General features: G+C 54.6%; 1 protein-coding gene across 1 annotated transcript in view; it reads right to left on the reverse strand.

Moving 5' to 3' along the window:
• Positions 1–15,825, reverse strand: part of PPT2 (palmitoyl-protein thioesterase 2) — an 86,251-nt gene that overhangs the window by 43,310 nt on the left and 27,116 nt on the right. The window contains exon 3 of the mRNA XM_078645929.1: positions 8,200–8,353. Coding sequence (XP_078502055.1) covers positions 8,200–8,353 — 154 coding nt within the window. The remainder of the gene's footprint in view (positions 1–8,199; positions 8,354–15,825) is intronic.

Here is a 15,825-nt window from a genome sequence, read left to right on the forward strand (position 1 = left end):
CTGTTGAAAAAGGCTTCCTTGGATCCGGGGGTCCTAAAAAACTTCCTGCCTATCTCTCTGCTCCCCGCCCCTGCTAAGATGCTTGAGACTCATCTCAACAAACATCTTGCTGCCTTTGTCGAAAGCTCTGGATGCTTAGACTCCTCCCAGCATGGATTCAGGAAAGAATTTAGTACCGAGTCAGCCCTCACTATTGTACTTGACAAGATCCGTACATCAGTAGATGAGGGCCAGCCATCTCTCCTGGTCCTGCTAGATCTAACGGCGGCCTTCGACACCCTCTCCCCCTCGGTACTTACATCTCGGCTGAGGGAGGTGGGGGTGAAGAACGCAGCTCTTGATCTCCTGACCTCCTTTCTCACAGGGAGGGAACAAAGAGTCAAGCTTGGGGAGTTTCTATCTCCATCCCGTCCTGTGCTATGTGGGGTTCCTCAAGGGTCGGCCCTTAGCCCGACCCTCTTTAATATCTATGTTACCCCACTGGCCAATTTAATAAGATCTTTCGGGATGGAGGTAGTCTCGTACGCAGACGACACTCAAATCCTCGTCTCCCTACCCCATTCAGATGAACTAATCGCCCCCAAATTTAGATCTTGTATGGAGGCGGTCGGTAAGTGGATGGTTCAGAACTCTCTGAAACTGAATGGGGAGAAAACGGAGGTGATGGTGTTTGGGGGAAAAGAAAACATCTGGTCAGCCAACTGGTGGCCTGACTCCCTTGGTACTTGTCCCTCCCCCACATCCTCTGCTAAAAATCTCGGGGTGATAATAGATCCTGCCCTTGACCTAGGCAGCCAGGTGAGCAGAACTGTTTCCACCTGTTGGGGCCTGATTCATACTCTCCGTAGGGTCAGGAAATTTCTCTCCGTCCAGGCAAGAAAACAAATAGCTGTCGCCCTCATCGGCTCGCGCTTGGACTACTGTAATGCGCTGTATGCAGGACTCAATAAAGGACAGCTGCAGCGCCTGCAGGTGGTCCAAAACGCCATAGCCAGATTTGTCCTGGACATTCCCAGACGCTCTTCAGCCACTGCAGCCAGGAAAACACTGCACTGGCTGCCGGTAGAACAGCGTATCCGGTTTAAGGTCCTGTGTATGACCTACAGAGCCATCGCTAAAAAGAGCGACACTGGAATTGGATCCATTATCTCCCACTATGTTCCCCGAAGAGACCTGCGTTCCTCAGGGAAACGGCTTCTAGCAGCCCCCCGTGTTCGGAAAGCTAGGTGGGGCGGCAGAGCTTTTTCCACTCTTGCTCCTAAGTGGTGGAATGAACTTCCTTTGGATCTGAGATCCCTCCCATCCCTTCAGAATTTTCGCACGGCCTTAAAGACCCTTCTCTTCAAGCAAGCTTATGTCTAAGATCTTAATGTCTCCTTTCTGGTCCTTCCTGACCTTTTTGCTAGGCGCCTTGATACCTTCGGGTTAGTGTTCTGCGCAATATAAATAATTTTTCAATTCAATTCAATTCAATTCACATGCATGGAGAACGCTTGACACAGAAGAAAGTGGAGACAGGATGAGCATGGAAAAAAGAAGACAGAAACAACAAAGAGGGAGAAAGAGAGAACTATTACAGGGACACTCTATTTAAGTAATATTTGTTTGACAGCCCTATATAACCGCTATACATTGAGGAACAGAGGTTAAGTCTAGCTGGAGGCAAGGAAGGGAATGGAGTATGACCACTATCCAGTGCCTAGCTAGCAGGTCTGCAAGTCCAGCAGAATTCCTGAGGCGCATGCGTTTGGGGTCTGAGCTCCACTTCCGGTTCATCTTGCATCTCCCATCTCTGCTCTATTGGTTATTGCGGTTTCCAGTGGTGGAATGAAGGGCGGACTCTGTGCCACACTGGGGTAGAAAGAACCCTTAATGTAATCCTTGGCACCACTCCCTGAACCGGACGTCACTTCCGGGGTAGAGATCTAGCTGCACACGCAGCCAGGTACTGCAGTCATCAGGTAGCACCTACACATTACCAAGGATCGGATTAATTCCACCCTGAGGAGCACTTTTAGAAACTCCGCTGCAAGCTGCCGCTCATGGCCCCTTTGGTTTGTCTTCGCTAAAGATGCTCCAAGTTTTTTGTTTTTTACTTCCTGGGAGGTCGTATCCTGGGAGGAGGTGGAGGGGTATGCCACTCAAGGGATACAACTGAACAGCTGTAAAACCGTTGATACAGAGCTGGATCACTTGCATCCCATTACATGTCCCAAAGGCCCTTGGTGGGGTTCAAGGGATCACCCCGATCTCCACTCAGGAAAAAGCGTCCTAGCGACGTCTGGAAGATTCCTGGGGGTGCAGCGTCACCCTGAGGGTGGGGAGTACCTGACATAATCAAACGACAACAGCACACAGCAAGGTGGCACTGGTATGAATCACCGTGAGAGTAAAGGGCATGGCACTGGCAGGCCTCACCATCAGAGTAACAGCCATGGGCTAGCGGTACTCACCATCAGAGTAACAGGCACAGGGCTAGCAGTACTCACCATCAGAGTAACAGGCACAGGGCTGGCAGTACTCACCATCAGAGTAACAGGCACAGGGCTAGCAGTACTCACCATCAGAGTAACAGCCATGGGCTAGCAGTACTCACCATCAGAGTAACAGGCACAGGGCTAGCAGTACTCACCATCAGAGTAACAGGCACAGGGCTAGCAGTACTCACCATCAGAGCAACAGCCATGGGCTAGCAGTACTCACCATCAGAGTAACAGGCACAGGGCTAGCAGTACTCACCATCAGAGTAACAGCCATGGGCTAGCAGTACTCACCATCAGAGTAACAGGCACAGGGCTAGCAGTACTCATCAGAGTAACAGGCACTGGGCTAGCAGTACTCACCATCAGAGTAACAGGTATGGGGCTAGCCTACCAGTACTCCCCACCTGCGAAATTGGCATGGGGCTAGCAGTACTCACCATCAGAGTAACATGCACGTGGCTAGCAGTATTCACCATCAGAGTAACAGGCACAGGGCTAGCATACTCACCATCAGAGTAACAGGCATGGGGCTACCAGTACTCCCCACCTGCGAAATTGGCATGGGGCTAGCAATACTCACCATCCGAGTATTAGGCACTGGGCTAGCAGTACTCACCATCAGAGTAACAGGCACACAGCTAGCAGTACCCATCAAAGTAACAGCCACGGGTTAGCAGTACTCACCATCAGAGTAACAGGCATGGGACTAGTAGTACTCACCATCAGAGTAAGAGGCGCCGCTAAGGCAGTCCTCACTTCTGAGTAACAGCAACAAAGCACCATAAGAGTAAAAGGCACCGCTCAGGCGGCCTTCGTGCTGGAGTGCAATTTGCAAAACTAGCAGTACTCACCATGTGAGTACGAGGCACAGCACTGGCAACCCTCACCGGCAGGGTAAGAGCCACGGGGCTAGCAGTACTCCCCATCAAAGTAACAGCCATGGGCTAGCAGTACTCACCATCAGAGTAACGGGCATGGGGCTAGCAGTACTCATCAGAGTAACAGGCACAGGGCTAGCAGAACCCACCATCAGAGTAACAGGCATGGGGCTACCAGTACTCCCCACCTGTGAAATTGGCATGGGGCTAGCAGTACTCGCCATCAGAGTAACATGCACGTGGATAGCAGTACTCACCATCAGAGTAACAGGCACAGGGCTTGCAGAACTCATCAGAGTAACAGGCACAGGGCTAGCAGTACTCACCATCAGAGTAACAGCCATGGGCTAGCAGTACTCACCATCAGAGTAACAGGCATGGGGCTACCAGTACTCCCCACCTGCGAAATTGGCATGGGGCTAGCAGTACTCACCATCCGAGTATTAGGCACTGGGCCAGCAGTACTCACCATGAGAGTAACAGGCATGCAGCTAGCAGTACTCCCCAGCAGTTAAATTGGCATGGGGCTAGCAGTACTCACCATCGGAGTAATAGGCACTGGGCTAGCTGTACTCACCATCAGAGTAACAGGCACACAGCTAGCAGTACCCATCAAAGTAACAGCCACGGGTTAGCAGTACTCACCATCAGAGTAACAGGCACATGGCTTGCAGTACTCACCATCAAAGTAACGGGCATGGGGCTAGTAGTACTCACCATCAGAGTAAGAGGCGCCGCTAAGGCAGTCCTCACTTCAGAGTAACAGCAACAAAGCACAATAAGAGTAAAAGGCACCGCTCAGGCGGCCTTCGTGCTGGAGTGCAATTTACAAAACTAGTAGTACTCACCATGTGAGTACGAGGCACGGCACTGGCAACCCTCACCGGCAGGGTAAGAGCCACGGGGCTAGCAGTACTCCCCATCAAAGTAACAGCCATGGGCTAGCAGTACTCCCTATCAGAGTAAAGGAGACGGGGCTAGAAGTACTCCCCATCAGAGTAACGGGCATGGGGCTAGCAGTACTCACAATCAAAGTAATAGGCACAGACTACCAGTACTCATCATCAGAGTAACAAACACGGGGTTACCAGTACTCCCCATCCCAGTAATTGGCGTGGGGCTAGCCGTAATGATTAGAGGAACAGGCACGGGGCTAGCTGTACTCACCATCAGAGTAATGGGCATGGGACAAGCAGTACTCACCATTAGGGTAACAGGCACAGGATATCAGTACTCCCCATCAGAAGTAAGATGCACGGCACTAGCAGCCCTTGCTGCCTGAATAACAGGCACGGAGCAAGCAGTACTCACCCTCAGAGTAAGATGCACAGCACTAGCAGGCCTCACCGACAGAATAGCATGCGCAATGCTAACAGTACTCACCATGCCTGTAAAAGGCACAGTGCTGGTGCTCTTCTCTGCCAGTGTAGCAGAGGGGAGCCAGCAGTACGCACCCAAAGAGTAGGAAGCACAGCACTATCAGTATTCGCCCCGAGAGTAGTAGACGTGGAGCTAGCAGTACTCACCCAAAGAGTATTAAGCACAGAGCTGACAGTACACCTCTAAAAGCAGCAGGCGCCTACCTCGCAGTGATGAGCCAAAGAGTGTCAAACGTTTAGCTACCAGTGCGGGGACACTAAGTGTCGTAGTGCAGGTGCACCCTTCCCCTTTGAGAGTAGCGGGCGCAAAGCTACCTGTATTCACCACACAAGAAGTAAGCAAGTGCAGCCTAGTACTTATGCGAAGAGTAGCAGGCCTAGAGGTGCAGTGCACATGCTGAGTAGCAGCAATGAAGCAGGGAGTATTTACCTTGAGTGATAGTTGCGCCCCTAGCAGTACCCAGACGAGAGCAGCGTGAAGAGATAGCAAGTGTGAAGCTGGCAGTATTCACGCTGAAAGTGCAGAGCTGAAAGTGCAGAGCAACTGCAGCACTTACAATGAGGGAAGCATGCTAAAAGCTGGCAGTACTGACCCTGAGACTAGCAGCTGTCAGGACTCACCTACAGAGTAAATAAAGCACTAGCAGGTGAAACAGGTGATGTGCCGATACTTACATTGAGAATAAGAGGTGTGCGGTTTGCAGTGGTCACCTAGCAAGAGGAGGTGCAGTGCCAGCAGTACTTACCCGAGAACAGCAGGCGTAGAGCGGACAGTGCTCACCCTGAAAGTAGCAGGTATGAAGGTTGCATTACTTGCCCTGGAAGCAGCAAGAGGAAGTGCTGGCACTATTCACCTGATAACAGTAAGCAGAGTGTGGATAGTATTCACCCCACAGCAGCAGGCACGGTGCTGCCGGTACTCACCCGAGAACAGCAGACAAGAGTGCTGACTGTACTCACCTGAGAGCAGCAGGAGAGGTGCTGACAATAGTCACCCGAGGGTAGCAGGCACGGTGCAGACAGTACTCACACATAGAGAAAGAGTCAGTGCAGTAGCTGGTACTCACTCTGATATTATCAGGCACAGTGTTGATAGAAGATACCCAAAAGCACCACAGTGCTGTCAGTACTCAACTGAGAGCAGCAGGCACAGTGCTGGCACTACTCACAAGTGAAGAAGTCACTGCGCTAGCAGTATTCACCTGAGAGCAACAGGAGAGGAGCTGACAGCACTCACCCGAGAGCAGCAGGTATGGTACAGACAGTACTCACACATAGAGAAGCAGTACTTAAACTGATAGTAGCAAGCACAGTGTTGGCAGTACAAACCCAAGAGCATCAGACACAGTGCTGACAGTACTCAACTGAGAGCAGAAGGTGCAGTACTTACCCAAGGGCAACAGGCACAGTTCAAACAGTACTCACACTGAGAGCAGCAGGCACAGTGCAGACAGTAATTACCTGCGAGCAGTAGGCACAGTGCAGACAGTTCTCAAACCAAGATCAGCAGCAGGCACTGCACTAGCAGTACTCACACCTTGGGAGCAGCAGGCACAGCGCAGCCAGTACTCACACCGAGAGCAATAGGCACAGCGTAAACAGTACTCACATCGAGAGCAGCAGTCACATTGTTGACAGTACTCACACCGAGCGCAGCAGTCACAGCACTAGCAGTTCTCACACTGAGAGCAGCCGTCACGGCACTAGCAGTACTCACACCAAAGAGAGCAGCCGACACGGCACCAGCAGTACTCACACCGAGAGCAGCCGTCAAAGCACTAGCAGTACTCGCACCGAGAGCAGCCGTCACGACACTAGCAGTACTCACACCGAGAGCAGCCGTCACGGCACTGGCAGTACTCACACCAAAGAGAGCAGCCGTCACGGCACCAGCAGTGCTCACAAGGAGAGCAGCCGTCACAGCACTAGCAGTACTCGCACCGAGAGCAGCCGTCACAACACTAGCAGTACTCACACCGAGAGCAGCCGCCACGGCACTGGCAGTACTCACACCAAAGAGAGCAGCCGTCACGGCACCAGCAGTGCTCACACCGAGAGCACAGCCGTCACAGCACTAGCAGTACTCGCACCGAGAGCAGCCGTCACGGCACTAGCAGTACTCACACCGAGAGAAGCCGTCACGGCACTAGCAGTACTCACACCAAAGAGAGCAGCCGACACGGCACCAGCAGTACTCACACCGAGAGCAGCCGTCAAAGCACTAGCAGTACTCGCACCAAGAGCAGCCGTCACAGCACTAGCAGTACTCGCACCAAGAGCAGCCGTCACGGCACTAGCAGTACTCACACCGAGCGCAGCAGTCACAGCACTAGCAGTACTCACACCAAGCGCAGCAGTCACAGCACTAGCAGTACTCACAGCAAGCGCAGCAGTCACAGCACTATTAGTGCTCACACCGAGAGCAGCTGTCATGGCACTAGCAGTACTCCCACCAAGCGCAGCAGTCACGGCACTAGCAGTGCTCACACCGAGAGCAGCCGTCATGGCACCAGCAGTACTCACACCGAGAGCAGCTGTCAAGGCACTAGCAGTACTCACACCGAGAGCAGCCGTCATGGCACTAGCAGTACTCACACCGAGAGCAGCCATCAAGGCACTAGCAGTACTCACACCGCGAGCAGCAGTCACAGTGTAAACAGTACTCACACCGAGAGCAGCAGTCACGGCACTAGCAGTATTCACACCAAGCGCAGCCATCACGTCACTAGCAGTACTCACACCGAGAGCAGCAGTCACAGCGTAAACAGTACTCACACCGAGAGCAGCAGTCACGGCGTTGACAGTACTCCCACCAAGCGCAGCAGACACAGCGTAAACAGTACTCACACCGAGAGCAGCAGTCACAGCGTTGACAGTACTCACACCGAGCGCAGCAGTCACAGCACTAGCAGTGCTCACACCGAGAGCAACAGTCACAGCGTAAACAGTACTCACACCGAGAGCAGCAGTCACAGCGTTGACAGTACTACCACCGAGCGCAGCAGTCACAGCACTAGCAGTACTCATACCGAGAGCAACAGTCACAGCATAAACAGTACTCACACCAAGAGCAGCAGTCACAGCGTAAATAGTACTCCCACCGAGCGCAGCAGTCACAGCGTTGACAGTACTACCACCGAGAGCAGCAGTCACAGCACTAGCAGTACTCACACCGAGAGCAGCAGTCACAGCACTAGCAGTACTCACACCGAGAGCAGCAGTCACAACGTTCACAGTACTCCCACCGAGCGCAGCAGTCACCGCACTAGCAGTACTCCCACCAAGCGCAGCAGTCACCGCACTAGCAGTACTCCCACCAAGCGCAGCAGTCACCGCACTAGCAGTACTCCCACCGAGCGCAGCAGTCACAGCACTAGCAGTACTCACACCGAGAGCAGCTGTCATGGCACTAGCAGTACTCCCACCAAGCGCAGCAGTCACCGCACTAGCAGTACTCACCCTGGGAGTAGCAGAGCAGGTGCACGCCCTTAGCCGCGTTCTGCATGATGGGGTAGATGACCTGCTCGAAGCCCAGCACCTGCTTCCAGAGGGGCTGCAGGCTCTCGCTGCGGTCGAACAGGTCCACGACAGTCACGTTGGTGCCCGGGTGGGTCTGTGAGAGGGATGAGAGTTGGAAGAGAAGTTAGCATCCCTGGAGCCCTGGTCAGATGGCACCGCAGATGGCTCTCTGCGCCAGTGGTACTCGACAGGTGAGGCGACATGCTAAGTATCCAGTGAATGTCTCAGCCCTTCCAACCCTACAGGAGATGGGCTATGCACCCCTGCACAGCCACTGAGCACCTCCAGCACTACAAGAGTTGGGCTCTGTACCCCTGCACAGCGACTGAGCCCTTCAAGCACTACAAAAGATGACCTCTGTACCCCTGTAAAATGACTGAGCCCTTCCGCTACCACAAGAGATGGGCTCTGCACCCCTGTACAGCCACTGAGCACCTCCAGCACTACAAGAGATGGGCTCTGTACCTCTGCACAGCGACTGAGCCCTTCCAGCCCCCCAAGAGATGGGATCTGCACCCCTGCACAGCTACTGAGCCCTTCCAGCACCCCAAGAGATGGGCCCTGTACCTCTGCACAGCGACTGAGCCCTTCCAGCACTACAAGAGATGGGCCCTGCACCCTGCGCAGCGATTGAGCCCTTCTAGCACCCCAAGAGATGGGCTCTGCACCCCTGCACAGCTACTGAGCCCTTCCAGCACCCAATGGTCTCTGCACCCCAGCACAGCGACTGAGCCCTTCCAGCACCCCAAGAGATGGTCTCTGCACCCCTGCGCAGCGACTGAGCCCTTCTAGCACCCCAAGAGATGGGCTCTGCACCCCTGCACAGCGAAGGGGCCCTTCCAGCACTACACGAGATGGGCTCTGTACCCCTGCACAGCGACTGAGCCCTTCTAGCACTACAATAGATGGGCTCTACACCCCTGCACAGCAACTGAGCCCTTCCAGCACTACAAAAGACGACCTCTGTACCCCTGTAAAATGACTGAGCCCCCCACAGCACTAGAAGAGATGGGTTTGGTACAGCGACTGAGCCCATCCAACCCCACAGGAGAAGGGCTCTGCACAGCGACTGAGCCCTTCCAGCACTACAAAAGGTGGGCTTTGTACCACTGCACAGCGACTGACCCCCTTCAGCACAAGAGATGGGCTCTGTAGCCCTGCACAGCGACTGAGCCCTTCCGGCACTACAAGAGATGGGCTTGGTACCCCAGCACAGTGACTGAGCCCCTCCAGCACTACAAGAGATGGGCTCTGTACCGCTGCACAGCGACTGAGCCCCTCCAGCACTACAAGAGATGGGCTCTGTACCCCAGCACAGTGACTGAGCCCCTCCAGCACTACAAGAGATGGGCTCTACACCTCTGCACAGCGACTAGGCCCCTCCAGCACCACTAGCGATAGGCTCTGTACAGCGACTGAGCCCCTCCAACACTACAGGAGATGGGTTCTGTACCCCTGCACAGCGTTTAGGCGAGGCCTTCCGGCACTACAAGAGATGGGCTCTGTACCCCTGCACAGTGACTGAGCCCCTCCAGCGCCACAAGAGATAGGCTCTGTACCTCTGCACCGCAACTGAGCCCTTCCGGCACTACAAGAGATGGGCTCTGTACCACTGCACAGCGACTGAGCCCTTCCAGCACTACAATAGATAGGCTGTGTACCCCTGCACAGCGACTTCCAGCACTACAAGAGATGACCTCTGTACCCCTGTAAAATGACTGAGCCCCCCCAGCACTACAAGAGATGGGTTTCTGCACAGCGACTGAGCCCTTCCAGCACTACAGAAGATGGATTCTGTACCCCCGCACTGCGACTGAGCCCTTCCAGAACTATAATTCTGTGCCCTCTTTTGCCTTCTGGCCCCTCGCCGCTCCTGCCCCAGTCTTTCCCGCCGCTGTGCCCCCTGCGGCCCCGCCCCTCCTGCTTGTACTGTATTGCTTCTGTTTTTAATTATTTCATTTTCTCATTTGTCCTCCTTTCCCTTGGATTCTGTGTCCTGTGCCCTCTTTTTGCCTTCTGTTCCCTCGCCGTTCCTGCCCTGTTTTTCCCGCCGCTGTGTCCCCTGCGGCCCCGCCCCCCTGCTCGCCCATTCGTCTACTCCCTCCTCCCAGCTGCTGCGCGCTGCAGAGAGCGACCCGTGACCCTGCTCCAGGCAGGTCGCTCCCCACCCCGCGACAGCACCACCTGTGTTTCCCTGCTCGCTGCTGCTGCCACTGCCGCGAGTTCGAGGCCCTCCTCCACCCGCAGGATACCACCTGCGCCTCATCCCTGGTGGCCAGCGGCTGGCCGTAGGTCTGCTTGCACTGTATTTCTTGTTTTATTGTTTCATTTTCTCCTCCTTCGGTTTTTCATAGTTTAATTCTGTGCCCTGTGTCCTCTTTTGCCTTCTGGGCCCTCGCCGCTCCTGACCCAGCCTTTCCCGCCGCTGTGCCCCCTGCGGCCCGCCCCCCTGCTTGTACTGTATTGCCTCTGTTTTTATTTATTTAATTTGCTCATTTTTCCTCCTTCCCCTTGAATTCTGTGCCCTCTTTTTGCCTTCTGTTCCCTCGCCATTCTTGCCCCGTTTTTCCCGCCGCTGTGTCCCCTGCGGCCCGCCCCCCCGCTCGCCCATTTGTCCACTCCCTTCTCCCAGCTGCTCCTCCCTCCCACCTCCCCTTCTTATTGCGGCCACTGTGGGGCCGTGCCAAAGGCAAGCCCGTCTGCGCCCGTCTGTGCCTAGAACGCACCCAGCGCCAGAACCCCTGGCCCCCAAGAACCCCACCGCCCATCTCCGCTTCAACACCAGCACCCTCCTCGCATTCCACACCGGACAATCATACACCTGCTTCCTGGCCGCCCTGAAGCGCACCCAAGGACAATTCTCCTGCCGGAACTGCAGCTTCACCAACATCTGATCCGCGAAGCCACCCACCGTGAAAGAACGCAACCACCTCAGATGCATCCTTCTCAACACCCGCTCTGCCCGCAGACACGCCGTTGAACTCTGGGACCTACTCGACTCAACCTCCCCAGACGTCGCCTTCCTGATGGAGACCTGGCTGAACCCCTCCTCAGCACCCGACATCGTCATAGCCATCCCGGACGGTTACAAAATCAGCCGCAGGGACCGCGCCAACGGAGTAGGAGGAGGAATCGCACTTGTCCACAGGAATACTCTCAGAGTTTCGACTAACACTGACGACACCCTCAGCACCGCCGAACACCTGCACTTCCAGATCCACACTGATCCCAACACCACCCTCAGAGGAACCCTCGTCTACAGACCCCCCGGACCTTGACCACAATTCAGCGACTACATTCCCAACTTAGTCAGTACGCACGCCCTCGCCTCCACAGACTACATCCTTCTTGGGGACCTGAACTTCAACCTCGAGAACAACAACGACTGCAACTCCACCGCCCTGATTGACAATCTCGGACACAGGCAACTCGTCACCACACCCATTCACTCCGCCGGCCACACGCTTGACCCCATCTTCTCTGCAAGCGCCCACGTCTCCTTCAACCACACCACCGAACTCCACTGGACCGACCATCGCTGCATCCACTTCACCTTTCGGAAACCCACCACGCACCACTGCACCCAACAGACCCCCCCGCCGCTGCTGGAGCAAAGTCACAGAAGACCAGCTAACCACCACCCTCGCCCGGAGCCCACCCGCCGACTCCACCACCGCCGCCCGCAACCTCAGACAATGGATCAACGACTGCACCAACACCCTCGCCCCGATCAAGAAACCCTCCAACAGACACACCAGCAAGAAAGTCAACTGGTTCACTGAAGACCTCCAGGCCTCCAAGCAAACCTGCTGTAAGCTAGAGAAGAAATGGCACCGCGAACAGACCCCGGACAGCCACGCAGCCCACAAGAACGCCACCCGCAGACACCATCAACTCATCAGATCCGCCAAAAGCGCCTCCTTCAAAGACCGCCTAGATAACAACGCACACAACAGCAAAGAGCTCTTCAACATTGTGAAGGAAAACCCCAGCTCCAACACCAACGACATCCCACCTTCGCAAGACCTGTGTAACTCCCTTTCCACCTTCTTCCATCGCAAGATCGCAGACATCCACTACAGCTTCAACGTCACGACCGCCCCGACAACCACTGAGACCTCCATCCCCACGGCCACCATCCGCACTGACCCCCTGCTCTCCTGGACCAACATAAACAATGACGACAACATCAAAATCATGAACACCATCCACTCCGGATCTCCGTCAGAACCATGCCCACACTACATCTTCAAAAAAGCCAGCACCACCATCGCACCCCATCTCCGGAAAGCCATCAACATCTCCTTCGAAACAGCAAGCTGGAAGGACGCCGAGATCAACGCCCTACTCAAAAAACCCAAGGCTGACCCCAAGGACCTTAAGAACTTCCGGGCTATCTCCCTGCTCCCGTTCCCGGCGAAGGTCATCGAGAAGACCGTCAACAGACAACAGACCCGCTACCTCGAGGAAAACAGCATCCTGGAACTATCCCAGTCTGGGTTCCGCAGCAACCGCCGCACCAAAACTGCCCTCATCGCCGCCACCGATGACACCAGGGTCCTGCTGGACACCGGAGAAACCGCGGCCCTCATCCTCCTGGATCTATCAGCCGCCTTCGACACCATCTGCCAACGCACCCTACGCACACACCTCCACGACGCTGGGATCCGAGACAAGGCTCTGGACTTGACCACCTCGTTCCTCTCCGGCAGAACTCAGAGCGTCCGCCTCCCCCTTTTCGCTCTGAAGCCACCGAGATCATCTGCGGCGTACCCCAGGGCTCATCCCTCAGCCCGACGTTGTTCAACATCTACATGGCACCGCTCATCCACGTCGCCCGAATGCATGACTTCAACCACATATCACACCCAGCTCATCCTCTCCCTCACCAAGGTCCCCCTCACCGCCAAAACCAACCTCCACGAAGGAATGAAAGACGTCGGCCAGTGGATGAAGAACACCGACTGAAGCTAAACTCGGACAAGACGGAAGTCCTCCTCCTCGGCTCCACCCCCTCGGCCTGGAACGACTCCTGGTGGCCGACCGCATTGGGAACAGCTCCAACACCCACCGACCACGCACGCAACCTAGGGTTTATCCTCGACTCCACTCTCTCCATGACAAAGCAGGTCAATGCCGTCTCGTCCTCCTGCTTCAACACCCTCCGCATGCTTCGCAAGATCTACAGGTGGATCCCCACCGAAGCAAGAAGAACGGTCAACCAGGCCCTCGTCAGCAGCAGGCTGGGGTACGGAAACGCCCTCTAAGCAGGAGCCTCGGCCAAACTCCTGAAACAACTGCAACGCATACAGAATGCCTCTGCATACCTGATCCTCGACATCCCTCGCCGCAGCCACTTCACACCCCACCTGAGAGACCTGCACTGGCTCCCCGTCAACAAGAGGATCACCTTGAAGCTCCTCACCCACACACACAAGGCACTCCACAACACCGGACCAGCATATCTTAACAGACAACTCAGCTTCTACACCCCCAACCACCAGCTCCGCTCCAACGACCTCGCCCTAGTCCCCACATCCGCAGAGCGACCTCTGGTGGAAGATCGTTCACCCACCTCGCCGGCACGTCCTGGAACACCCTCCCCATCCTCCTACGGCAGACCCAGGACCTGCTAACCTTCAGAAGACTCCTCAAGACCTGGCTTTTCGAGCAGTAGCAGCACCCCTGCCCTCCCCCCCCAGCTCCTTGAGACCCTCACGGGTAAGTAGTGCGCTTTACAAATGTTCTGATTAATTGAGAGATCGCCTCTGTACCCCTGCACAGCGACTGAGCCCCTCCAGTACTACAAAAGATGGGAGAGGATGTAGCCTCACGGCTAGAGCGGTCGACCTCGAAGCTGGGGAACCGGGTTTCGAGTCTCACAATGGCTATTAACATCTGGTGATTGTGGGCAAATCACGTAATCTCCCCATGCCTGACAAAAATGAATGTGTCCTCTGTAACAAAACTGACACTCAAGTAAAGCACTCGGATACCCAATTCGGGTCTAGTTTGCGCTATATAAAACTCTATTTAAAAAATATGATGGGTTCTGTATCTGTGCACAGCGACTGAGCCTTTCCAGCACTACAGGAGATGGGCTCTGTACCCCTGCACAGCGACTGAGCCCCTCCAGCACTACACATTGACTGGGCCCTTCCAGCACTATAAGAGATGGGCTCTGTACCCTTGCACAGCGACTGAGCCCTTCCAGCACTACAAGAGATGGGCTCTGTACCCTTGCACAGCGACTGAGCCCTTCCAGCACTATAAGAGATGGGCTCTGTACCTCTGCACAGCGACTGAGACCTTCCAGCACTAAAAGAGATGGGCTGGGTACCCCAGCACAGTGACTGAGCCTCTCCAGCACTACAAGAGATGGGCTCCGTACCCTTGTACAGCGTCTGAGCCGATTCAACCCCACATGAGATGGGCTCTGTACCCCTGCACAGCGACTGAGCCCTTGGGGGACTACAAAAGATAGGCTCTACACCCCTGCACAGCGACTTAGCCCCTCCAGCAGTACAAGAGATGGCCTCTGTACCCCTGCACAGCGACTGTGCCCTTCCAACACTACAAGAGATTGGTTCTTTAACCCTGCACAGCGTCTGAGGCGATCCAACCTCACAGGAGATGGGCTGTGTACCACTGCACAGCAACTGAGCCCTTAGGGCACAACAGCAGATGGGCTCTATACCTCTGCACAGAGACTAAGCCCCTCCAGCACTACAAGAGATGGCCTCTGTACCCCTGCACAGCGACTGAGCCCTTCAAGCACTACAAAAGATAGGCTCTACACCCCTGCACAGCGACTGAGCCCCTCCAGCACTACAAGAGATGGGCTCTGTACCCCTGTAAAACGACTGAGCTCTTCCAGCACTACAAGAGATGGCCTCTGTACCCCTGCACAGCGACTGAGCCCTTCCAGTACTACAAGGGTTTCCCTCTGTACCCCTGCGCAGCGACTGAGTCCCTGTATGTGGCAATCATCTGAGCCCAGGGGGGCCGTAGACACTGTACTTCTACGCACAGGAAACAAGAAACTGAACAGGCAATGATGCCAGACGTGGAAATCAAGCAGTCTCTAGTTCCTACATGGCCAGAGATACAGCCCCAAGCACTATTATAGCGCTTATGTACAAAGTGCAATAAAGATCTTTACCAGTGGTGTCTATGGACCGTTTTATTCAATGGGCGACGTTTGGGAAGACCAGGTTCTTGGTGTCTGACAAAATCCGCAGTCCTCAGCACAAGAACCTGTGAAATATTAGCAGGAAGATCAGTGTCCTAACAATACACTTCGAAGGAGTCAAGTGTTGAACTTGCGACATTTAATACCAAACGTGATTTGGCTATCAGGTGAGATACTGGAATCTGTATGAGGTTTGAGCGCACCTCAAACCTCAAAATCTGTTAGTTTATTTTAAGACTTTTCTTGCTTTTAAACTGTGCAGTCTCTCAATGTAATTCGGTCTACTGGTTTATACTTAAAACTTTCCTTGACTTCTGAACTGACCAGATTTTATATTAGTCCCATCACTCAACTATACTTTGATACTGAATATT

Source organism: Lissotriton helveticus, chromosome 5_1 (assembly GCF_964261635.1).
Source record: "Lissotriton helveticus chromosome 5_1, aLisHel1.1, whole genome shotgun sequence".
Lineage (NCBI taxonomy): Eukaryota > Metazoa > Chordata > Amphibia > Caudata > Salamandridae > Lissotriton > Lissotriton helveticus.